Source organism: Podarcis raffonei, chromosome 16, assembly GCF_027172205.1.
Source record: "Podarcis raffonei isolate rPodRaf1 chromosome 16, rPodRaf1.pri, whole genome shotgun sequence".
Lineage (NCBI taxonomy): Eukaryota > Metazoa > Chordata > Lepidosauria > Squamata > Lacertidae > Podarcis > Podarcis raffonei.
This window is the reverse complement of record NC_070617.1, coordinates 15,407,856-15,432,298: the sequence shown is the minus strand read 5'-3', so window position 1 is coordinate 15,432,298 and position 24,443 is coordinate 15,407,856. Positions and strand designations below refer to the sequence as shown.

The window sequence follows — 24,443 nt, the reverse complement described above, 5'->3', positions numbered from 1 at the left end:
CCGGCTGGCATGGAAGGCTTTTTTACATTATCAGTAAAGAGTTAATTTATTTGTCGGCTTCTGCATAAACCAATGAAACAGGCAAGAATCACATTTCACACACATACAAACATACATCCCGTGCTGGAACACCAGCCGCTGTACAGAATAGCTACTCTATGGAGACAGAGAGAGAGAGAGAGACTGTCTCCCCCCACTGGGTAACTTCTCCCCGCCCCCAGGTGAGGGCATTTGGAATTCAAGGTGTCTCCGTCACTGGAGGGGGAAGACTCAGTGAACTGGAAACGCTTCTTGGCAAGCGATGATGGAGGTAGCAAACTCCCCCCCCCAAAAAAAACCCACCAGGCTCTGCATCTTCTCCCTCTCCCCCTACCCAGAAAAAAAACACCAACCTATGGGAAGGAAGAGATTTGGAGACATGCCAGAAACAGCCCTTCTTCTGCCCTCCCCCACCGGCAGCCTGCTACCCCCCTAATAAAAAAGTAAAAGGGACGGGGTGTGTCAGTCCAGCTTCCTGGCCCCCAGCTTCATGGGTCCCTTGGCCGCCTTCCGCTCTGCTCGCCGGGCCTCCATCTCCTGCTTCCGCTCCTCTCGCTTTTTCCGTGCTAGTTCAGCCTTGCTGGGCCCTGAAAAAGCACAAAGAGAGCCCCCCCTGAGTCTGGGTCACAGGCTGGCTTCTCCATCAGCTCCAGGGAAGCTACAAGGGAAGGGGGGCAGGAAGGGGTGACTTGCCTTGCTCTGACTCCAGCGCCTCCCAGTTGTCTTGGAGGTCCCAGTCGCCCAGCGCCTCCACGTTCCTCTAGACAGAGGAGAAAGAGTCAAGGGGAATATAGGGATAAGAGACCCTGGAAGTTGCAGCTCCTTCGCCACCCATTAAGATATTTAGACAGTTACCAGCCAGACTAAGGCCCCATCTGCACAATACCTGCAGTCTCTTACCGCTCAGAATTCTAGGAGTTGCAGTTTGTTAAAGGTGATGAAGGTTGTTAGGATGCCCGCTATCCACCTCACAAAACTACAATTCCCAGAGTTCCCTGGGAAGAGGGGCTGATGACTAAACCACTCTGGGAATTGTAGCTCTTTTAAGAGGAATGGGGAGTACTGTAACAACTCAGCGCCTTTGACAATTGACAGCAGTGGCCCTCCAGGGTCTCTGGCAGGAATCTTTTCCCCAGGCCCTACCTGATAATACTGGGAACTGGGCAAGCGGTTTTCTGCGTGCTCTAAGCCCTGAGCTCCAGCCCTTCCCCTAAAGAGAGGAAGATCATAGAACTGCAAACTGGAAGGGACCCCAAGGGCCTCTAGCCAACCACCCTGCAATGTGGGAATTGCAGCTAAGGAATCCTTGACCGCTAGCTGCCCAACCTCTGCGTAAATGCCTCTGGTGTCCAGAGGTGCCTGCCACCTAGTCTGACCGTGCAGGGTGCATGTTTTGAACTTTTCTAAATAGATTAAATGTTGCAACCCACTCCGGGACCTTGAGGTGATGGGCAGCTCTCTAGGGTTTGGGGCAACCCAATTTCCTTCTGCATGCAAAGCACTATCCCCGTGCCGGAGTGAAGTCCCTTGCCCCAAAGTTGTGACTTGGAGCCTGGCCTAGTCAAAGCAAGCTCTTGAGACAGGAGGCTGGCAGGGTCTCCTCGCACCTGTCTGTCCGCTGCCGGCTTCTCCACAAGAGAGGAAAACGGATCCGGCTTGTCTGCGCTGCCAAGGCTCTCCCAGTTGTAATCACTGGCCAGTTTGGTCCCATCTGGCGGGGCTGTGATAGACCTCTGGCCCAGGCCGGGGGCCAAGTCCCCCTCACAGGCGCCGCCCCAACCCCCATCTGCAGTGGGGTGCTGTGTCTTCTTTTGGCTCCAGGAAGGCTCTAGGTCCCAGGCAGAGGCACTCCAGTCAGTCTCTGCCTTCCCGGCGGTGGGGGTGGTCTGGGAATAAGGCGACAAGGACAAACCCCTGCTGTTAAAATGGAATAGGAGTTTTCATTTAAAACGGGGAGGTTTCTAGTCCACATGACCACTGAGACAAGAATGGTCTTTCCATGGCAAGCTTAGAAGCCAGAAAGCACCCAAACCCAGAGGTTTGGGAGTGGGGTATACCACACCCCAGGGTTGTCTTCTTCCCACACCAAATATCTCCTCCTATGCAATGCCCCAAAGGCCATGCCTGCTGGGCTCCAGCTTCCCCGCCCCCCCACCTGTGGAAAGAAGGGGAGCCCCAGCTGGCAGAAGGGGCCCCCCTGCAGATGTACCACCCTCTCCCCAGCCTTCTTAGCTGCCCAGGTTGGTTCCCGTCATGGAATCATAGAATTGTGGAGCAGGAAGGGACCCTAAGGGCAATGCAGGAATCACGGCTGGGCTGGCTTGCCTCTTTGGAGAAGAAAATAAAAGGGAGGCTCCCTCAACTGAGCCCTGGAGCCCGTGCAAGGCTGAAGAGCCCAGAAGCGCTGTTGCCATGGCAAATGAGCTCTGCGGGTAGAGGCAGGTAGAAATGCCCATGCCACCACCTGACAGCCCTGCACAGGGACAGGCGAGCAAGCCCATCGCCCTGGTGTGTGCCCCTCCCCACCCTGCCTGCTACCACTTTCTCTCCCTCTTACCTCCAGACTGCCCCAATCCTCATCATCCCATCGGTCTGCTGCACTTTCCTCCTCCTCTGTCACATCCTCCTCCAGGTCCCAATGGCTGGATGACGCAGGGGCTGCCCCTTCTGGGGCAGAGGGTTGGCCCGCTCCTTAAAAAAAGAAGTAGCCAAGCATCTGTATCTGGCTAGTGGAAGAAGGCACTGGGCTAGCAGAATTGCTGTGGCAAATAAAGACCCACAGAACGGGCCTCATTTGTTAGTTTGCATTTCTACCCCACCTTTTTCTCCAAAGGGCTCTAGGTGGTGAACAGGGTTCTCCCCTCTTCCTCATTTAATCTCCACAACAGTCCTGTGAGGTAGGCTGACACTGACTGAGCTAAGGTCACCTAGTGAGCTTCATGATGTCTGGGTGGGGATTTGAACCCTGGTCTGTCCCAGGTCCCAGTCCTCATTTAATTCCCTCAACAACAACCCCATAAGTAGGCTAGGCTGAGAGGCAGCGACTGGTCTGAGGCCACACCCAGTGAGTGTGGATTTGAACTCTGGTCTCTCCTAAGTCCTAGTCCAAGACTCTAACCACTACACCCCACAGCCTCTGCTGCCCCGAGACGAGACACCTTCTGTGCCGATACCCCCATTAACTTTCCCTGCCTCCACTGACCTGATTTGGGGGGCTCTGGTGTGCTGGCAGGGGCCCCCTCAGACGCCTGCTCAGCCACTGGCACCCCCCCAGCGTTGGTCCGGATCAGTTTCGACGTGAGAGATGAGACCCCCGTCACGGCCCAGCCAGCCCAGCTGGCAGCTGCACTCGCCCCTGGGCCAGCCGAGGCAGCCTGGACATCCTTCTCTGCAGGGAGGGTGCAGAATGGTCAATTCAGTGCTATCTGCTTCGACGTGAGGGGAGGGGCAAATGCTGCTCCTCCTCCTCCTCCTCCTCCTCCCCACACACTTGTCCCCATTCCACCCACCCCGCCATCACGGAGGGTGGCTCACCAAGCTCAGAGAGCTGAGTTGGGTCTTCGGAAACGGTTTCCAGTTTGGTGATGAAGCTCCGCATCGCCTTGAAGGCCTGAGAGAGAAAGAGGGGTCACCTGTAAAACACCCACCTGGAAGCGAAGAAGTCAGGCTCAAATGCACCGCGCAACACACAGCATATGCTAACAGCATAAGGACATTGGAGCCTGCCGGATGAGGCCAGGCGTTATAAGAACAGTATTAGATATATCGTTCTAAAACATCACAGGGCATACTGGCAAATTAAAAACATTCCTTACCTTTACAAAGCAGTTTCCCTATTGCTGGTTCCTGGTTGCTTTGCAGCGCCCTCTGGTGCCCCATTTTAATAATGCATTATTAACATTACAATGGTACCTTGGTTCTCGAACGGCTTAGTTGATGAACAAATCGGCTCCCGAACGCCACAAACCCGGAAGTAAGTGTTCCGGTTTGCAAACGTTTTTCAGAAACCGAACGTCCGACGCAGCTTCCGCTTGAGTGCAGGAAGCTCCTGCAGCCAACTGGAAGCCACACCTTGGTTTTCGAACCGTTTTGGGAGTCGAACGGACTTCTGGAACGGATTAAGTTCGAGAACCAAGGTTCCACTGTACAAGAACAACAGAATGTGTCTATCACGTTACGAAAATCATTCCTTCACCCTTCCTTCACGTTACGAACCATGAGTATAGATCCGCCCCTTTTCTCACAGTGGCCGACTAGGTGCCCATGGAAAACCTGCCAAGAGGACCTGAGCCCCATAAGGAAAGCTTGCAGGATCAGGCCAATGGGCCACCTACTCCAAGCAGCCTGTTCTCGCAGTAGAGAAGAGCCATCATAGCTGGTAGCTACGGGCAGACTTCTCCTCCATGAAGCCCATTCTTAAATTCATAATATAAGCAACTGAGCAATTCTACTGTCAGCTTAAAATAGCATTTTAACCACAATGCACAAAATATTATTATTAAGCACAATATAAAGTATATGCCAATCTGTTCTGATATAAAATAAGTAAAACATATCCCCGAATTGCAGACAGGAGTCTTGAACCAGGCAAGCAGGAATCATACAGAATTCTCATCTAGTCCAACCTCCTGCAATGCAAAATCACTGGTGGACAAATTCTGGAGGTGCGGGGGGGGGGGGGAGAGTTGCACATGGAAAGTCATAGTTTGGTGGCAAATTGTGGCGGTGGGCAGGGACATCTGGGAAAGCAAAATCAGTGGGGTGGGGGTTTAGGGCTACAGAAAAGACTGTGGACCTCAAAGGGAGGCACAAGGATACCCCATCTCCCCCAAAAGGGGTTTCACTTGGCAACCCTCCTCCCTGGTCCCGCAGCTCACCTGGTCCCGGACGGTCTTCTCTGGGTCCACCGTCAGCGTACAGAGGACAGGCAAGATTTTGAAGGCACAGTCTTTCATAGAGTAGAAGTTGTGGGTGGCTGCAAAGCCCAGGACCCCAGCAGCGCGAGAGGGGGCAAAGGGGTCCTTGGTGGCCCGGCTGAAGGCCGAGATCAGGACGCTTTGCCTCGTCTGCAAATAAAAGGGTCATAGAATCACAGAACTGTAGTCAGAAGGGACCATATGGGTCATCTAGTCCAACCCTCTGCGACGCAGGAATCACAACACAGCACAACCCGTCCATCTTCTTCCTTCTCCCCTAGAAGACACCAGGGTTCAAATCCCCACTTGGCCATGAAGCTCACAGGGTGACCTCGCAGCCTTACCTACCTCGCAGGGTTGTCGTTTGGGAGATTACCGTATTTTTTGCTCTATAAGACGCACCAAACCATAAGATACACCTAGTTTTTGGAGGAGGAAAACAATAAAAAAAATATTCTGAATCCCAGAAGCCAGAACAGCAAGAGGGATTGCTGCTTTCGCTGTGCAGCAATCCCTCTTGCTGTTCTGGCTTCTAGGATAGCCGCGCAAAGCCTCTTCAGGGCAGGGGGAACATTCCTCCCGCTGCCCTGAGGAGGTTTCGTGTGGCTATCCCAGAAGCCAGAACAGCAAGAGGGATCGCTGTGCAGCGAAAGCAACAATCCCTCTTGCTGTTCTGGCTTCTGGGATAGCTGCGCAGCCAGCATTCGCTCCATAAGACGCACACACATTTCCCCTTGCTTTTTAGGAGGGAAAAAGTGCGTATTATAGAGCGAAAAATACGATAAATGGTGGGGAACCAAGCGCGCCACCTTGGGAGGAAAGGTGGGATATAAATGCAATACAGTGGTACCTCGGGTTAAGTACTTAATTCATTCCGGACATCCGGACTTAACCTGAAACTGTTCTTAACCTGAAGCACCACTTCAGCTAATGGGGCCTCCTGCTGCTGCCGCGCTGCCGGAGCCCGATTTCTGTTCTTATCCTGAAGGAAAGTTCTTGCCTGAAGCACTATTTCTGGTTTAGTGGAGTCTGTAACGTGAAGCGTATATAACCTGAAGCGTATGTAACCCGAGGTACCACTGTAAACGAATAATGAAATCGGCATCTCTCCCCATGCCTGCTGCTCCAGAAAGCCCTCCCACACCCACGAGGCATCTCCACTCACGCTTGCGCTGAGGTAGGGCCCGATCTTGCCGAGGCACACGGTGGTGTTGCAACGGATGGGGCCCTGCTCGTCCCGGGCCTGCAGGCGGGCAAAGTGCTTCATGAGCTCCACGTTGAGGTTGTTCTCGTTCAGCTTGGGAGCCAGCAGCAGCATAGACTGCCAGCGGGGAGAGAGGAAAAGGAGAAGTCAAGGGTCAGCCGTGTCCTGGCTCATAGCCATCGATGGCCCTCTATTCCAAGAGAGGTACGTCTGATCCTCTTTTAAAGCCCTCTAAGTCGGGGCCCATCATTGCCTCCTGTGGAAGCGAGTTAAACTAAAGAGCCTCTCGCATCCTGGCTCTCAACATCCCACAGCCCCTCACCTTCACCGTCTGCTCACGAATGGCCGGGTTGGTGTCCAGGAAGCCGTGGACCACATGGGGGAAGATCTGGGTGTTGACCGTGGGCTCGTTCAGGTACTGGATGAAGTGCTCCATCTGGCAAATTGAGGGGCACATGCGGGGGGGGGGAGCGTAGTCAGCAAAGGACTTGCTGGGGGAAAGAGGCCCGCTTCTCAGGACCTAGACCACCACCCACAACGCCCTTCCTCACATGCTTTCAAACCCAGGTCGTCCCTGCTGAAGATTCAGATCCAGGACTTGGAACTCATAAGGAAGGGGGAAAGGGATCCTAACATGGGGCATGGACCCCCTATTTTTGAAATTTTTGATAACTCTGCGGTAGTTACCTCTGCAAAGCAATATTTTGAACAAAATGTAAGGTAGCCCCTAATAAGCAAAGGACTTTAGTTATACTAAAAAGCAAAAGACCATAACATATATTACCATGCAAAAATGACAAAAAATGAGTTAGGGATAAGGCGAGAGATGGGGCTGCAGAGCCCCTGGGTGAGTTCTGTGGACCCGCAGGGGTCCCCGGAGCCCTAACTGGGAACCACTGTTACACATGCTTACCTGGGAGAGCATCCCAGTGAACTCAGCAGGACTTTCATTCAGGTAGACCTGGCTAGGAGTGCATCATTACACTCTGAGCTCAGGAGTCTGGGTGATGACAAGCTCATATGCTTTTTTTTCTAATGTGATTAACACCCCTCCTAAGCTGGGTGCAACACCTCCCCCCACCCCACCCCCACCCCCATGGCAGCCTGTTGTGCACCCCCCACTCCCTGCACCTGTTGCAACAGCCGGATCCTCATTGCCCGGTCAGGGGAGGAGAACATCTTCACAATGACAGGAATGATTTTTTGCTGGTATTCTTGGGCATTCAAGAATTTCCCCACCTGCAGTGACAAAGCAAAAAAACAAAAACCCATATCCTATTAGGTAACATGGACACCTAAAAAAAAAAGGTATTGTTCCGTGCCTCAGTTTGAACTGGTGAATCAATTGGGGTTGGACTAGATGCGCTTTGGTGGCCCCTACCAACTCCATAAATCTAGGATTCTATGATCAGTCAGCTAAGGCAGCAATTCCGTACTCATTCCGGAGTAAGCCCCATCAAACTCCATGGGGCTTACTTGTGGGTTTGTGTTACAGCAATTAGCACCCCCGGTGCTTAAACAACAGACCTGATGTGGCTGTTAATTATGAACATGCAATTTATAGCCCTGTTATTATTATGAGTATTATAATTAATATTTATTATAATTACCTGCTACAAGATTAAACTGGGAGTGATGGGAGTTGTAGTCCAAAACTCAGGTGAGCAGAGACCTAGCAGGTGCTCTGCTATGGAGCCACACTCCCTTCTCCCTTCCTTGCCTCCTCAGATGCTACAGCTATTCCCTGTTTCACTGAGGGAGTCCGTGTTAAGACAGAGCACCCTGGTGGGGCAAAGGGGACGCTTCCTCTGGGCTCACACAGAGTGCGCCTGTCCCCGGTCCAGGGGGCCGCTCACCTTGAAGAGTGGGATGAGGATGACAGCCCCAGCACTGCCAAACTCAAAGGCCGTCAGCAGTTGCGGGAGGACCTTGTGGCGGCAGAAATCCTCAGGGAAGGAGTCCAGGTTCGCGCTGAGCTCCTGGAAGAACTTCTGCCGTTCCGTGGGCTCCTTAATCTGGGGAGAGGATAAAAGAAGTCACCGGCTCACAGCCACGACCTGGCTGAGGCCTGGGTGTCCCCTGGGTGTCCCCCTTGAGACTAGTGGGGCTGTTGCTCCCCCTCTGGAAACAGCAGGCCAGCTCAGCTCTTTGGCCAGCTCTGACTGGCAGTAGTTACCCAGGGCAGGTCAAGGCTTTGCAGGCTGCTGTCCTCGGATTCCTGTTTTTAACTGCGCTCCACCACTGAGCTGTGGCTCAGTCGTAACAGAAGATCAAAGGACACCCGCACTTTGCCCCTGCAGGGCAAAAAGCCAGGATTCGCCCTCCCACTCACCTGGATCTCCTCCAGGAAGAGGTTGGTCTCCACAAAGCTGTTGTCCATGAAGCCCCCCGGCCCCTGGCAGTTCTGCAGGAACTTGGCTGGGTTGGGCCGCAGCTTGGGGTTGGCACCCACCAGCTCGCAATAATGGGGGACCAAAGACTTGGGGATCTGGAAGACAAGGGGGGAGAGGCAGCAAGGGAGAAGAGTCATGACGTCCGTGAAAGGCAAGAGACGCAGGAGCTGGGAGAGAGGGGGGCAGTCCAGGCCTTCTGCACACTCCCCCCTTGCAACCTTCCTACTATGGTCCTACAGCCAGTTAGGAAGATAAGGCCTGTCAAATGTGGCCGCTCACAGCCTTAGGAACTCCCTTGCTAGAGAAGCCAGACTGGCTCCCTAATTGTTGCCCCGTTAGAATTCTTGTCCTAACAGGCTGGCTGATTTTAAAGGAAAGGGCTGGTGTTGTGATGTTTTTATTGCAATTATCTGAGATAGATAGATGATAGATAGATAGATAGATAGATAGATAGATAGATAGATAGATAGATGATAGATAGATAGATAGATAGATGATAGATAGATAAGATGGATGGATGGATAGATAGCTATAGATGATAGATTAGATAGATAGATGATAGATAGATGATAGATACAGATAGATATAGATAGATAGATAGATAGATAGATGATAGATAGATAGATCAATAGATATAGATGAGATTAGATAGATGATAGATAAATAGATAAATAGATAGATAGATGATAGAGATAGATAGATATAGATAGATAGATGATAGTTTAGATAGACAGACAGATAGATAGATGATAGATAGATGATAGATAGATGACATAGATAGATAGATAGATAGATAGATAGATAGATAGATAGATAGATGATAGATAGATATAGATTTAATTTTATCAATGCTTAATTGCTTTTTAATGATTGGTGTTTTTTTTCTAGCAACACCGGGAGAGCCACGGGTCCCCCATTGCTCCTCTAAAGCCTAAGGTCTTCAGGAGCCTGAGATTGTTCCACCAGCTCCAGCAGCCCTCCAGTGGCATGTGACTCCACCCTGCTAACCTACAAGGCTGCTGTTTTTTCCAGGACAGAGAGGTACACACACCTTGCCAAGAGACCGGAGGGAAGATGGCCGAGGCAGGGGGCCATTGAAGACCTCCCAGATGAGGCAGCCAAGGCGCCACATGTCGGCTGACCTGTCATGACACAGAAAGCGGTGGTTAAGTGTGTTTGATTAAAGCCTCCCCCCCCAAAAAAAACCCCACAGCTCTGACTGACATATAGGTACACGAGCACCCATGCACCTCTGTCTTATTTTGGCCACTGCTAATCCCTTTCCAAGTAGCCCACCCACTTTGCCATCTGAAAACAGAAATTCTGTATTTTTTTAAAGTCTTGACTGATGCCCATAACTTACTGACAGTCTAGGGAGAAACAAATATTCCTAACATGCTCTGATTCCAGTGAGGCAGCTGCCTTGATATGCTATGGCAAGCTCAGGCGAGTCCTGAGGCACCTGAGAGCCAGGATGTTGTAGTGGTTAGAGTATCTGGCTAGGACCTGGAAGAGACCTGGGTTCAAATCCCCCACTTTGTCCTGAAAGCTCACCGGGTACCACATGCCTGGAGCAGCACAGGAAGACCGCCCTGAAGCCATTTTGACTCCCAAACTGACCAAATGTTTGCTCTGCAAGGAGGGAGGGGGTGAGGGAACCTTCCCATCGTCTCAGGAATTGGGTAATCACCATCTCAAAGGAATGGCCAGACTACCAGGAAAGGCAATCAGATAAGGCATTATCAGATAACCTGGCAGACAGGAAAAACAACAACATTCAAATTTCTGTTGTAGACCAACCTTTTCTGTGATGTAGGTATGATGTTTGTGGGGGGGTGGTCTTGGGTTACACCCCTTCTATGATGGGGTTTGTGGGGGTGGTCTTGAGCTCCAGGGCAGGGAATTTAAAATGTCTATATAAGGGCAGGCACACCTGGGTTCTGGGTCCTCCTCCTTTCTTGCACGTGAGGGGAGTACCCTGTTGCAACAGTTCAATAAAGAGCAGGCTTACTAGCTGCTTTGCTTCTCAAAAAAAAAAAAAAAAAGCTCACTGGGTGTGACTTTGGGCCAGTCACAACCTCACAGGGTTGTTGTGGTGATTAAAGGAGGAGCAGGAGAACCACATACACCACCCAGAGCTCTTTGGAGAAAAATTTGGAATAGAAATTCAATAAAATAATCAAAGACCAAGGGCTCCTGCAGTTGACCCCTTTATTCAGCTTCCCTCTTGATTTGCTTGCTCAAAACTTGCAGGGTGTTTTGGCTCCAGGGGCTTACAGGCAGTCCGTATTTTGGGGGAGGAAATTCAAGCACCTACCAAAACTTTAGGTTTGCATAGTTAAGGTCTTGACTGAGCCACAACCCTGACTGAAAGCTGTCTTCTTAAGAGGCAGGGATCTGGAGAACATTCCTTGTTTTCATTTTTTTTATTTCATGCATATACCGCTCAAGCTTCTCGGGGTCACCCAGAGGCTCATGGCATGAGGGGACTGATAAATTTAACAAGCAAATTTAACCAGGCACTTCCTTTCTTCCCTCATTTTATTCTCACAACAAGCCTGCCAGGGAGATCAGGCCAAGAGACAGTGAGTGCTACAAGGTCACCAGGCGAGATTCAGGGCTGAGCAGTGGGATTCGAACCTGGATCTCCCCAGTCCAACATTCTAACCACCACACCTTACCGGCAGAGGTGAATGGAAACCCCACTGCTTGCATTTTAGAGGCTGGACCAAACTAGAAGGGGGTTGGCTGGTTTTTTAAAGAAAGGGTGCGGGGGAAGCCAAGCAAGCTCACCATTTTTCTCCAACGCTCTTGCTGCTGTCTGCTAACTCTGGAGGGTCGTACTTCTCCAGCTCGGGGACCCCTTTCCTCGGCACGGCAGCATCCCCCTGAGCTGAGCACATGTAGTCCAAACCGCCCAGCTTCCACTCGCCGGCACGGTCCACAAAGATGGCCGCCGGGCAGACGTGGTTGTGGATGAGGTGGCAGTCGTTGACCAAGAAGCTGAGGGCTTTCTAGGAAGGCCATCGGCCCCAAGAAGGAAGCAGGTGGTTAGCAGGACAGAGATCTCCACCCTGCTCCCCATCAACTCTCCCACAAAGCCTCGTTTGTTTTATTATACTCTTCAAAAGCATCAGCCTTCACCAATCCGGTGGCCTCCATGAGAACGTAAGGAGAGCCTGACGGATCAGGCCAAGAGGCCAGCATCCTGTTCTCAGAGTGCCTGTGGAGAACCTGCAAGCAGGATTCGACCAAAAGAGCACTCTCCCCTCCTGCCATTTCCCGCAATTAGTATTTAGAAGCGTTGCTGCCTCTGATCGTGGAGGACACAGCCATCATGGCTCACAGCCATTGATAGTCATCCCCTCCATGATTTTGTCCAATCTTCCTTTTCAAGCCACTCAAGCCGGTGGCCATCCCTGCCTCCTGCGGAAGTGAGTTCCATGGTGCTGTGGGAAGAAGGACTTTCTCTTATCCATCCCAAATCCTCCAACATCCAGTTTCATGGGATGCCCACATGGCCTAGAGTGGCCATCACGGCTTCTGGAGGAAGTGAATTCCAGATGTTTTTGGACTACCCCTCCCATCAACCCCAGTCTACATGGGTGATGGTAAGGGGCGTGGGAGTGGTAGTCCAGCAACATGGGGAGGGCCACAGCCCCGCCCCAAGCAGCAGGTGTTTTCCCCGTATGCAGGGTCCTGGGCCCAGGGGCAGCAAGCAGTCCTTTCCCAAGACAACCCCACACATCTCACCACAATCTGATGGAGGCCCCACGAGATCTCCAGCTCGCTCAGCTCTCGCCCTTCACCTCTGGACTCCAGGTAGGCCGGAAGCGGCATCACTGGCTCCGTCACCACGTGCAAGCATTTTTCTGTCTGCCAAAGCCAAGGACACGTCACCATGTTAGGAGTCACGTCCCCCTTAAGAACCCAGGAAGCTACCTTATTACACATCCACATGTAGCGGCTTCTCAGACAGGACCACTCAGCCACAGCCCCCTCCCTTTCACACTCCTCACTAGGACCCTCACTTTCTTTTGCTGGAACCGAGTTACAGAATCACAGCACTGTAGAGTTGGAAGGGAACCCCCAAGGTTCATCTAGTCCAACCCCCTGAAACACAGGAATCCCAGCTAAAGAATCCCTGGCAAGGTGGCCACCCAACCTCTCTTTAAAAACCTCCAATGAAGGAGAGTTGGCCACCTTCTGAGGTTCCGCCATCTAAGGGGGAAAGCAACTCAGTGGCTGGAGTCAATATGTGTTTTTCCCCCATAGGGCATCACTTAATTGTTTTTCTAGCTTTTTAAAAAATATATACAAGCAGCCTGGCCTCCCTTTATTTCTGCTTTTTATACCTACAAAGGAGCCTCTGTGTGTTTTGCATAAAGATGGAGACAGATCTGGGTAAGATGAGCGGGCTATAAATAATAAAATTGTTGTTGTTGTTGTTATTGTTATATTATATTTATATTTTATTTGTGATTTTCAGTTATATACATTTCAATAGTTTTACAGTCATTTTAACATTTCAAAACTTAATTCCTTCTCTTCCTGTGGTTCGTTACATTTCTATTTATCATTTCCTGCATATTCTAAATTAACTTAACTTATTCTTTTATCTACTTTAATTATTTACTCTTATGAAACTGCAGGCTGTTACAATAATCCTGCCAACGTCCTTATCTGTTTACAATGTATTTGTACATATTCTATAAACCATTTCCAATCTTTTATAAATAAATAAAAAGTTTGTTGTCTTGATTTCTTATTTTTCTGGGTAAGTTTTGCCATTTCTGCATAGCCCATAAGTTTTTGTATCCAATCTTCTTTGATTCTATTCTATCCTATTCTAGTCTATTCTATTGCCCAAAACTTCCACGGCCACATTCCATCTTAACTAGGGCAGCTAAATGCAAACTCTGTGGCTCCAACCTCAGTTTCCCACTTCCTCCACAATCTGATGGACTACGACTCCCATCAGCCCTGGCAAGAAAGCTGGGAAGGTTTGAATTGAGGGCCCAGTGTCATCTGCAGGGCTCTCACAGGCTCCCAAACCTCGATCCAGCCCGATGAAGAGTTCTGGAGGACCTGAAACCTTGGAGGTCGGGTCTGCCGCCTCCTCAGCAGGCCTACCCCACGCAACCTTGACAGCAGCCTCTTGGAGAATAGGAGGTGCTGCTGGTCTGCTCCCAGCCTTGTTCCCCAGATGTTCGTTCCCCCCTTGTTCCTGATGGAGACCTTCCCTGATCAGTCACTCCTTCCCTGGCTGACGGGATGCCGTTTTGGGCCTCACCTCAGGTGCCAAAATGTCTTAGGCCTGCCTAGCACTCCACAAACAAAAAAAAACCCCTTTAGCAACTCCCCTCAATATACTACCTCTAACCCGTCAATGTAGGACAGGATATTGGGGTGCCGTAGGGTTTTGAGGTGTTTGAAGGCCGCCTTGGCGATCTGAGTCTGTTCTTCGTTGCCGGGTTTCACATCGTACACAAACAGAGACACTGGTTCCCCCGTGGCCTGTTGGAAAGAAAGAAAGAAAAGGACGTTGAGCTCTCTTTGCAGCTGCTGAGGAGCAAGGAGACCTTTTGCTTTTTGAAGTGGAACAGGGCTTCCCACCACCTCCCAGGCTTCAAAGCCAGGGTGCAAAGTACCAAAGCTTGACCCTATGATTGTAAGCACCCAAGGCACTAAGCCCCCAAAGTGGCCTCCTGAGAGCAGAACCGTAGAATTTCAGAGTTGGAAGAGACCCAAACGGTCAATGGGTCCATGCAGGAATCATAGCTAAATACAGTAAATATTGCGATACAGGAACTTGCCCCGCGTTCTTCAATAGAAAAAAACACAAATTAAATAGCCATTTCACAACACCCAAAGTCACTTGCCTGAGGCAGACACCTCACACTCTAAGACTGGACCTGGGGCAGCAGGATCGGACCAGCAATGGTGACGGCAGCTCCCTCTGGGGTGGAGCAGCTCCCAAGTTGGCGGAGGAGAACAATTCCCTGAATGCGGCGAGGGCGCAGACTGCCTTGGACTGGGTCAAAACATCTAGCCCAGTCTTCCCCACCAGCAGCTCCCTGACATTCCTAACTGGAGGCTGAACCTATGACCCTTGTGCGTGCCATAGCACCTTAAAGGTAAAGGGACCCCTGACCATTAGGTCCATCGTGACCGACTTTGGGGTTGCGGCGCTCATCTCGCTTTACTGGCCGAGGGAGCCGGCGTACAGCTTCCGGGTCATGTGGCCAGCATGACTAAGCTGCTTCTGGTGAACTGGAGCAGCGCACGGAAACACAGTTTACCTTCCCGTCGGAGTGGTACCTATTTATCTACTTGCACTTTGATATGCTTTCGAACTGCTAGGTTGGCAGGAGCTGGGACCGAGCAACAGGAGCTCACCCCGTCATGGGGATTCGATCGGCAAGTCCTAGGCTCTGTGGTTTAACTCACAGCGCCACCCGCGTCCTTAGGGTGCTGCTATATCTTAGCTTGACAACAACCCTGTGAGGTAGGTTGAGCTGAAGGAAAGAGACAGAGACTGGCTTGGAGTTACTAAGTGAAATTCTTGGCCTCCTATGCACTGTGGCCCTCCCCAGAGAAGACCTCCGCCTGGGGCTGAAGAGATCACTTTTCCAGCTCACAAAAAGTGGGAGAAGGGTGCTTCTCCCAGCTCCCTCCTCCATTTCAGCAGCACAGATGCGGCCTCCCGTCTTTTTAAGGGCACCCCAACATTGCATCTCCCACCCTGCATGCACTGGAGAACTGGGGAAGACTTGCCACCACCCCCACCACCCTCAACCCAGATGAGGCTCTGCCCGGGGCAATGGGTTCGGCAACTCCAATGAAGTGGGGAGGGGAGAAAACCCTTTCCCATCTCTCTCTCTCTCTCTCCCGGTTGGACTTCAGCCTGCGCCCCCTTCTTCCCGCGCGTGCGCACAGAGAAAGGCGAGCGGACAGACCTTCCTCCTGCCGCGGTGCAACAGCCAGGATCCCCCCGGCAAGGGCAGCGGCGGCGCCTCCGGAGGCGAGACGACCTCGAAGGGGAAGTCCCGGATCGGGTCCCGGGAGAAGAACCACATGGCGGCTCCCCGGCTGGAGGTCGGGGACGGGGACCCCGGTGGGCAGCGGCGGCAGCAGCAGCGGAGGCGGCTCCGCGGACGTCACCAGCCCCGCCAGCTAGGCAGGCGCTGTTTTCCTCGGCCGGCCGGGAGGCTGGCTTAGCCCCGGATCCTCTTCGCAGCCCCGGAAGTGCTTGGAGAGAGGGCGCGCCCGAGCATGCACAGAGCGCCGGCGGCGGAGGAGAGGGGCTCCGAGACGCGAGGTCTTCTCGCGGCGCTACACTCACACGTGCAAGGATGGGGAGAGGGAGGCGCACCCCTGGCCAAAAAGCGGCGGCCCGTACTGCGGCGGGAAAGGGGAACGCGCTGCATTCACACGAGACGCGCCAACATCGAGTTCTTTGACGCGCTTACCCGAGGGCCCTGGAAGCATAGAACTTTAGAGTCGGAAGGGACTCCAAGAGTCATCTAGTCCACCCGCTGCAACCTCCCATTGAATTCATTGGGATTTACCACCCATATACAGTACCCAATTCATTGGGGTATAATTTTTTTTGTGGGGGAGAGAATCCGCTCGATTGGGGAGGGGAGCATTTCCTATCAACCCCAAATCCCTGTTTCAAACACTGACTGCTGCCCGTCCACCCACTCCAGCCTTGGAAGCGCGCTCCACACATGCTCAGAAGCAGCGTCACCCGGAGTGATAGCTTCATGTATCCAACACGTTGCACTTCCCATGACTCTCCGCTCAGATGTTTCCCCTGCAGGTGGAGAAAGAAAGAGAAGGGGCTCCCAGACCCCTGACATCTCCTCTCCCCACTCCTCGGATGCCCTCCAGTTCTCCATATCCACAAAACAACTGGGTTGGTAGTTGAAACTGACTTCAATGTTGCCCAAGGGGGAGTGTCATCTCTGTACCTCGGGACCACTGGTTAGTTATGGGGGTGCAGGACAGGTCACGTGGCACCCACAACTCTGCCCTTCCAACAGCAGCAGATAGCTAAAGAAGTGGAGAAGGTCAGGATAAACAGGGTGTAGGAGCTGCTGCTGCTAACTGAGGCAGCCCTCTCACTTTGTCTAAGGATATAGGGGGGGTATAAATAATAAATTATTATTATTAGCCAGAATATCAGCTGCTGGAGGGGGAAGAAAGCAAGAAGTTCAAGACCTCCAAAGTCTCTTTCTTGCTTTGAGGAGATGTGAGCATCCCAATGCAAAGGGTAGAATATAGGAAGAGCCCCATCTAGTCCAGCATCTGCTTCTTATTATTTCAGCTATTTTGTTATTAATGGTTTCTCTATTTTCCTTATTACAGGAATCAGACAGTGATGGGTCAAAAAAATAAAATAAAATGATAATACAAATTTATAAACAAGCCAGCCCATACTTTAAGCTGAAGGCACTTCCATGGGCTTCGTTATTCTTATAAACAATAAAACCATGCCAAATACTGTAGAATGAAGCATTTCCAATAACGCAGTTTGTCACACTATATAGTACCAACAAAATGCATTATTGTGCTTGTCCTGAATCTACTGCTCATCAGTTTTATCAGGTGACCCCTGAATTTATAAGGAATTCTTTATCCATGCCTTCCCCCCCAATCATGTTATAAACATTACTGTTGTGTTATGTTTTAAACTGGAAAGTTATATATCTTTGCATTTATTGTATTTAAATTACTATAATATTCTCAAGTGAAGCTGTGACATCATGATAGGTCAGCAGGTCAGCATACACCTGGCCGGCCTAAAATGCATTTTGTTGTTGTTTAGTCGTGTCCGACTCTTCGTGACCCCGTGGACCAGAGCACGCCAGGCACTTCTGTCTTCCACTGCCTCCCGCAGTTTGGTCAGACTCATGTTTGTAGCTTCAAGAACACTGTCCAACCATCTCGTCCTCTGTCGTCCCCTTCTCCTTGTGCCCTCCATCTTTCCCAACATCAGGGTCTTGTCCAGGGAGTCTTCCCTTCTCATGAGGTGGCCAAAGTACTGGAGCCTCAGCTTCAGGATCTGTCCTTCCAGTGAGCACTCAGGGCTGATTTCCTTCAGAATGGATACGTTTGATCTTCTTGCAGTCCATGGGACTCTCAAGAGGCTCCTCCAGCACCATAATTCAAAAGCATCAATTCTTCGGCGATCAGCCTCCTTTATGGTCCAGCACTCACTTCCATACATCACTACTGGGAAAACCATAGCATTTACTATACGGACCTTTGTTGGCAAGGTGATGCCTCTACTTTTTAAGATGCTGTCTAGGTTTGTCTTAAAATGCATAGAATCCTAGAACTGCAGGAATGGAAGGACACCAAGAGGTCTCTAGCCCAACCCCCCCGCCATGCTGGACCAGCTAGGTCCTTTTTCAATTTGGATTGAATCTAGTTTGTGGGAGCAACACATCAAAATGCAATGTTTAATTTAAAACTACATGATAAATACAGGATAGATGTGGATTGTGGCTAACGTTGGCCATATACACCACTTCTCAAACTAGCAGTGGGAATTGTACTTGGTGCAGTCAGTGTAAACAGAAATGTGCTATCAGGCTTAATTCTGGAGCGGAGCCTTTTCTGCAGTTCTCTCACTGGCCACCAGGAGGCCCTAAAGACACAACAGAACTTCTGCCTCTGCCTTCCGGGATGTTTTTACCTTTCCCCAAATAGATCAATTGCAGCAAAACAGGATGTGACTGGAACGTGTGACTTGGAAGAGGGTTGGACTTAGGCAGGAAGAAAAGGCAATTGCCCTTACCGGAGCCTGTAAGGCTCCTGGCCACCTGCTGCCACGTCATTTCAGCCCTGGAGGCCGGTGGCCAAATGCAGCAGGATCCCCCAGCTCCACATCACCACCCAACATCCTGCTGCTGCTGAACTTTAGCCGCCTCTTTTTAGGAATGCTTTGAGCTCCACCCAGCTGCCTACAAAGCGCCAGGACAAAGAAAGGCAAGTCCTTGTGCTTGCAGTGCATGATTAAGCTATGGAACTCGCTGCCACAGGAAGCAGTGATGGTCAGGAACTTGGGACAGCTTTAAAAGACTGAACAAATTAATGGAGGAGAAAGTTGTTGTTGTTCATGTAAATATATTACCTACCCTTCACACTTAACTAGGGTGGAAGGCTCACAGAATATGCAGTAGTGTATAGTAACTTTTTCCACTGCGGGAGTCAGTGGAAGACAGGAGTGCCTGGCGTGCTCTGGTCCAGGGGGTCACGAAGAGTCGGACACGATTAAACGACTAAACAACAACAACAACATAGTAACTTTTGAGCAAACACCCCCTAGGATTCCCCTGTGTGTGCTTTGCGGGTGGGGGGGGTTGTCACTTTAACAACACGGTAACCAAGAAGTGCCCTTGATTCTTATTCTCAGGAATTTTGGGAGAAAACGTTCATTTCCCCACCCAGACCTTGCAGAAAAGTCGCCTTGAAAACAAAACACATCCACGTTGGTTGAGGGACTATATTTTGTGCTATTGTGACCACTAGGTGGCGGAAGGAGCAGGCGCACTTGAGTGAGTGAGGCTGTTCCTGGGTATAATTACTGGCCTCCGCCGGCGCTCTAGGACAGTTGCAGGGAGCGTCACGGAGGGACGATGGGAAGAGATTAGCGGAGGTTAAGTAGTTTATAAACAGGAAAAGATAATTAGGTATTCTTAAGCAGTATCAGGAGAGGCAGTTGTCTTAAATAAAAAAAAGAAAGAAACAGGCAACTGAATATTAATAAAAGAGGTAGGAACAGATAATTGTTTAAAGATTATGGGCTTTTCAAAAGTCTCCAAAGAAAACAGATGAACAAAACTGCAAACTAAAACGCATTAGGACAGGAAATAATTTAATTAAAAAGAGAATGGAAAGCAAACAGAAGACTGAAGAAGAACTAAACCTTTAAAAAACAGGGGAAACGGTTAATTGTTGGCAGATTATGGGCGTTTAAAAGTCCCAAAAGAAAAGGCAGGTAAACAAAACTTAACTGAAAACTAAGAAAAATATAAAGATGAAGATTTTAAAGAAAATCAAGAACAAGAAAATATTTGAAGATAGAAATAAAAGAAGATAGAGGGGGGAGCTATATTTACATTTCAAACTAATTGAGGACTAGTTTTGAATGTAAAAGTAGATTGCTCTGAAGTCTGCTTCAAGCAGAGTGCAAAATGAAGAGAAGATGGCAGGCTTTTGTTTTAAAAGGCAACTAGAGAGAGGCCTTTCCATCTGAAGAAAGGGTTAGGCTTTTGTTGCTGAAGGTAGAAAAACCAAGACTGGGAAGACTTGGAAGAGAGGAAGGAGCCATAGAAGATAGAAGGGTAGAAGGCAACTTAGAAGAGGATCCAGGAAGAGAGAAAAGGGAGGGAAGGAAAAGGAGCAAAATCTGTAACAACTGTGTCTGAAAAGGGTAGCAAAGAGGAAGGAGGAGATGAAAAGGACAGAGAGTTGTAATTGTTTGCAGCCATTTTGTGGCAGCTTCTCCTCAAGGACTTTGTGAAAGATGTTCTTTTTCAAAGGGATGCAGTGGGAAGGATTTCCTTAAAATATAAGGTGTCAAGGACTAAAATAAGCATCTGATACACCAGCCTTAAAATGGGTTGGCACCTGACACCTAATTCTGAAGTTAGGAAGAGTCATTCCAGCAGCCAGTGCAAATTGGTGAAGCTAGAAAAGATACTGAAAGCATTGAGAAAAAAAGCAAGAAACCTCCTGAGGGAAGAGCCTTACTTAGCTTTAGATCAAGAATGAAGGAGCAAATATGCGGTGAAGACGGTGAACTTCTCGGTAGTTGGTAACCTAATGGGAAGGCTCTGTAATCTTAGTTTTCCTTGTCAAGGGCTGTTTTGTGGGGTGCGGGGAGCAGGGGTGTTGGTGTTGTAGGTTTCTCTCTTTGCAGGCATAATTGCGCCCGTTGTCTGTTGCCGAGAAGCTATTGCTGAGAAGCTAACAGGCAGTCTGCACGTGCTTCGTTTCCGTCCCACCGGTTCCTGAGGTTAGCGTTTTTTCCATCCAGCCCCGAGAATGGTTAGCATCTGCAACCCTCCCCAGAATGAGCGAGTCGAGAACCTGGTGGACAGACAGAACACTGCAGGTAGCAGCAGCAAAAACACCCACAGAAAAAGGGGTGAGAGAAACCAGCCTGTTGGACTCCTGTTGCGGGCCTCCTGTCGAGGGAGGAGGGTAGGCACCCAAATCTTGTTTAGTTTTTGTCCCTTCAGGTGTGTTTGTGAATGTAGATCTAGAGGATTCCCAATGTTCCAGTCTTGATAATTAACTTAAAGCAAAAAAAGGAAGGAAGCCTGTTGAGAATGATTCCAGTGTGGGGAAAAACAGGAGCCTTTTTGAGGAGGAACATCCTGCTGATGGCAGCGCTTAGAAAAAGAGGTGGCCGCCTCTTGGCACCTGGGAAGGAGCAGCAGCCACTGGAGAGGAGCTTTTGCTTAGAGCAATGTCCAGTCGAGGATCCTGCCGGGGTCAAATTGCATGTTTTCTCTTTGGAAAGTGCTAAGTATACAACCTTCTTGACAATCAATCATGCTAGCCTTGATGGGGGGAGTGGGGAATGCACTGGGGAGAGGGATAAACACCCGCTTCATTCTAGCCTCTTTGCAGGTACTGTAGCGTCCCCAGGTGGCTTGGTTTAGAACGGTAGTCCTGCAGTATTGTGGCAAGGTCACCACCCCAGAGGCTGGAGCTCTCTTTGCCTAGGAAGAAAGGACAGTGCTTAAAGTTGGCGTTTGTGCTGGAGCCCTGGTCGTTCAGCCACTCCTTTCGGAAGAGCTGGGAACTTGAAAGCTAAGTTTTCCTTAGGGGGCTAAAAAGCAGAGAATTCTCCAGCGTCAGTGTATCATGTGGAAGGGGCTGTCTGGTTGGACGGGGGCGGGGCGGGTTTTAGGGAGGGCACGGGGGATGATAACTTGTTCTCGGATTCTTTTCCCAGGATAATCGTAACGTTAGGCCTGGAAAAAAAATAAGATTATTAAGCTTCTAGACTGGCAAGTACTACTTGAAATATTCAGAAAAGACTTTCCTTCCAAGTAATGGCCAATACTCATGGAAAGGTCTCTGTGAATCCCTTGGGTCCAAAATGAACAGAGCTGCTTCTCTTGCATTCCCTCTAAAGGGCAGGAGCAGAAAACAACTTGCAGATATGGAGGGTCTTTGCGGGGGAGACCTGCTTAGCTAAGAGTTGGCAGGGGTGGGGTTGAACTCTTCATGCCTTTAGTGGTTTGTGGTTTTCTTTTGGCATTTTTTGCAGGTGCTTAATATGTCTTAATGCCACTGTAGAGGCTTCAGGGAGAAAGGAGGAGCTTAATGATCCTGGTGTGGGATTCCTTCTGATGGTAGCTTGTATAATTTTTCCAAGTAAGATTCTGCTTTTGATTGCTTTGTCTTGTGTATGAGTTCCAAGTATAGGAATTATTTGCATTGATGAACATTCTTGCGTAATGAATCCTGTAACATACTGAAAACAATTCAACGTTAACAATGACAAGACTTAAACAGCTCATGTAAGCAGATTAATGATTAAGTCCTACCATTAAAACGGAAAAAAAAGATTGTCTAATGCTCATAGTTCGATATGTGTCTTGTCTTCTACGGGCGGTGGGGGGGCTTGGTAGGGAAACATTTCTTGTCTAGCCCTTTTTCAGATCCGTCTTCAGAATACTAGCCTCAAGGAGCCTGAGAAATACAAGGCCTCATAAGCAGAGGGAGCAGCTTCTTGGTGGAGGATAAGTAAAGGCAGAACCATCCTATGCTATTACTCCTTTGATTGATGGAAAAAGTCCCAGATGTTAAACAAGTGAAAGTCCAGTGCCAACCAAGGGGGGAAAACCCACAAGGTCATAAGCAATGAAGCAGGCAGATTTGAAGTGTGTGGATTGAGTGTGAAATGCCATGATGATATTCTGTGAAATTCCCAAAATCAATGCAATGAGGAGGAGGAGGAGGAGTTGGCATTAAAGCAGTGAGAGAGATCCCATTTCTTCAGTGTGGGAGCAAAATTGAAAAAGAATCTTCAGGGGAGCGGCAAATAAGCTTTCTACCAAAGTGTGATGCCCATTATTTGATACGCAATATTGCTAAATCTTAATGGAATTGGAAGAGAGAATAATGCGATGTTGAAATATTCCTAAATCTAAATGGAAACGAAGAGAGAATAATGCAAAGCCACGCTAGTGTTGGATCAAACGTGTGTTGGAGAGGAGAGGAGGCGCCTTGTGCTGTTGTCCTTCTTTACCTCAGACAGGTGCTCAGCACTCCTAAGGAGAGGAAATGTGCTTCGTTCCATCGGGGAGCTGTATAAGCGAGCAGGCATCTGTTACAGATAAGTTTTACCTATTCTGCCAGAATTGCATGTCAGAAAGGTGGGTGGCTTAATCTTTCCAAGTTGTGGTAGGTGCCGGAGTCATTTGGATCAGCCCTACTGGCTGCTTGCTAACCACGCTTCTTGCTGGGTTGCCTATGGCCCCCAGTTGCCCTCAAAGGGGGAGCTACAGCTCTACTAATCTGATGATCATGCTTTCTGTTATTTGCTGGGTGTCTGGGCCTCGCCTTGCCCACTTGATAGGAGCAGACCGCTATAGGTGGCGCATCCCTGCCCTTTAGAGGGTGTATTCAATGCCAGTCCAATCGCAGAAGCATGCAGCAGAGAGCAAAGTAATGGTAGCATTCAAAGCACTTGTGCAAGACCTCCTAGAGGTGGCACATTAATACACTTGCAATAAAATGACCAAAGTACTCCAAGAATAGGAAGTTGTCGTCTTTGTTCTTAAATAAACCATGCTGCTGTTGATGTTGCTGCTGTTTGTGAATCGCTCTCGGGTTGTTTGGTGGGGGTAGGGGGGCATTCTTGTTGTTCTTTCAGACTCTTTCTCCGTGAACACCCCCGTCTTTATTGGACAAGCACAGAAACTGAACGGAAGACTGGTTCTCTAAATCAGGCAGGAAATCTTTGCAGCCTATTTTTCCTCCTTTCCCCATTCCACTGAGGCAGATGGTAGATCCAGGCACTTGGCATACAGAGGTCTTGTAACTAAGGAATATGATCTGACCAAGGGAGGAGTTCTAAAATGCTTAAAACTAGACCAGTGGGGAAAAACACTTAGCGGTTTGGGGTAAGTAAATGCCTAAGTTCACATCTTGCAGCTGAAGAAGCTGTGTTCTTCCCAGAACTTGAGCCTTGGCAATTTTACCAGGCAAAAATCCAGACACAGGAGGAGGACAGAATTAGTACAAGTGTGTACGTCTGTGTACTTTAAACCAAAGATTAACACTTGTTGGTCTTGCCTAGCATTGCCTATGTAGAAACTTGCATGCCCCTTTGATATGCTTGCCATCCATCTCTGTAGTGCTAGCGCTCTCATCTCTTTCCAGTTAACAACATGCAGGGCTGGGCTGAGGGGGGTGATATGGGGGCAACTGTTTCAGTGTCTTGTTTCAGAGGCTTCATCTCATAATGCCTAGACCCTAACGCACCATTTGTGAAGCTGCTCAGGATGATGACTCTCTCCTGTTGCCACATTCTCTGTGCGCATGTGAAGGCCTTTGCAGTGAGTTGACTGACGCTCTTGTACACTTAACAGCTGTTCTGACTTGATCACCTTGGGGGTGGCGGGAGGGGCTCACATTGTCCCAGCTCTTCTTTTTTGCAGACTTCACAGAGAGAAGCGTGTCTGAAGCAGATCTGTTCAGTTGGCAAGTAATAAATGATGGCAGTGTGCTTGATCTGCTTGCGTAGAGAATATGAATCTGCCTCCTTTCCCTTGTGTGGAGTAGTGATTGTTGAAGGAGAAATAAATCGCTGAGTGACAAAATGCCTGTGGTTTGAAAGGAGCTCTTGAATCCGAT

At 49.6% G+C, this 24,443-nt stretch overlaps 1 protein-coding gene across 1 annotated transcript; it reads right to left on the bottom strand.

Moving 5' to 3' along the window:
- Window positions 1–27: 27 nt before the first annotated feature.
- SCYL1 (SCY1 like pseudokinase 1) lies at window positions 28–15,926 on the bottom strand. The gene is made up of 17 exons (XM_053368910.1): window positions 15,512–15,926; window positions 13,929–14,069; window positions 12,306–12,428; window positions 11,346–11,566; window positions 9,604–9,694; window positions 8,492–8,647; window positions 8,016–8,174; window positions 7,291–7,398; window positions 6,482–6,595; window positions 6,121–6,276; window positions 4,917–5,105; window positions 3,574–3,649; window positions 3,242–3,427; window positions 2,597–2,730; window positions 1,647–1,925; window positions 733–799; window positions 28–626 (listed from the first exon to the last, which is right to left on the bottom strand). The coding sequence occupies exons 1-17, from the start codon at window positions 15,629–15,631 to the stop codon at window positions 502–504; spliced, it is 2,445 nt and encodes an 814-aa protein (XP_053224885.1). The 5' UTR covers window positions 15,632–15,926; the 3' UTR covers window positions 28–501.
- Between the last annotated feature and the right edge of the window lie 8,517 nt (window positions 15,927–24,443).

What these genes read in the sequence shown, in the direction of transcription:
- SCYL1 (XM_053368910.1), bottom strand. Translation starts at nt 15,631, where the DNA reads ATGTGGTTCTTCTCCCGGGACCCGATCCGGGACTTCCCCTTCGAGGTC. An exon ending in TCTTCCTGGAGGAGATCCAG is followed by an intron (nt 8,175 to 8,491) that starts GTGAGTGGGAGG and finishes TCCTCTCCCCAG; the next exon opens with ATTAAGGAGCCCACGGAACG. An exon ending in TCCTCATCCCACTCTTCAAG is followed by an intron (nt 7,399 to 8,015) that starts GTGAGCGGCCCC and finishes TTGTCACTGCAG; the next exon opens with GTGGGGAAATTCTTGAATGC.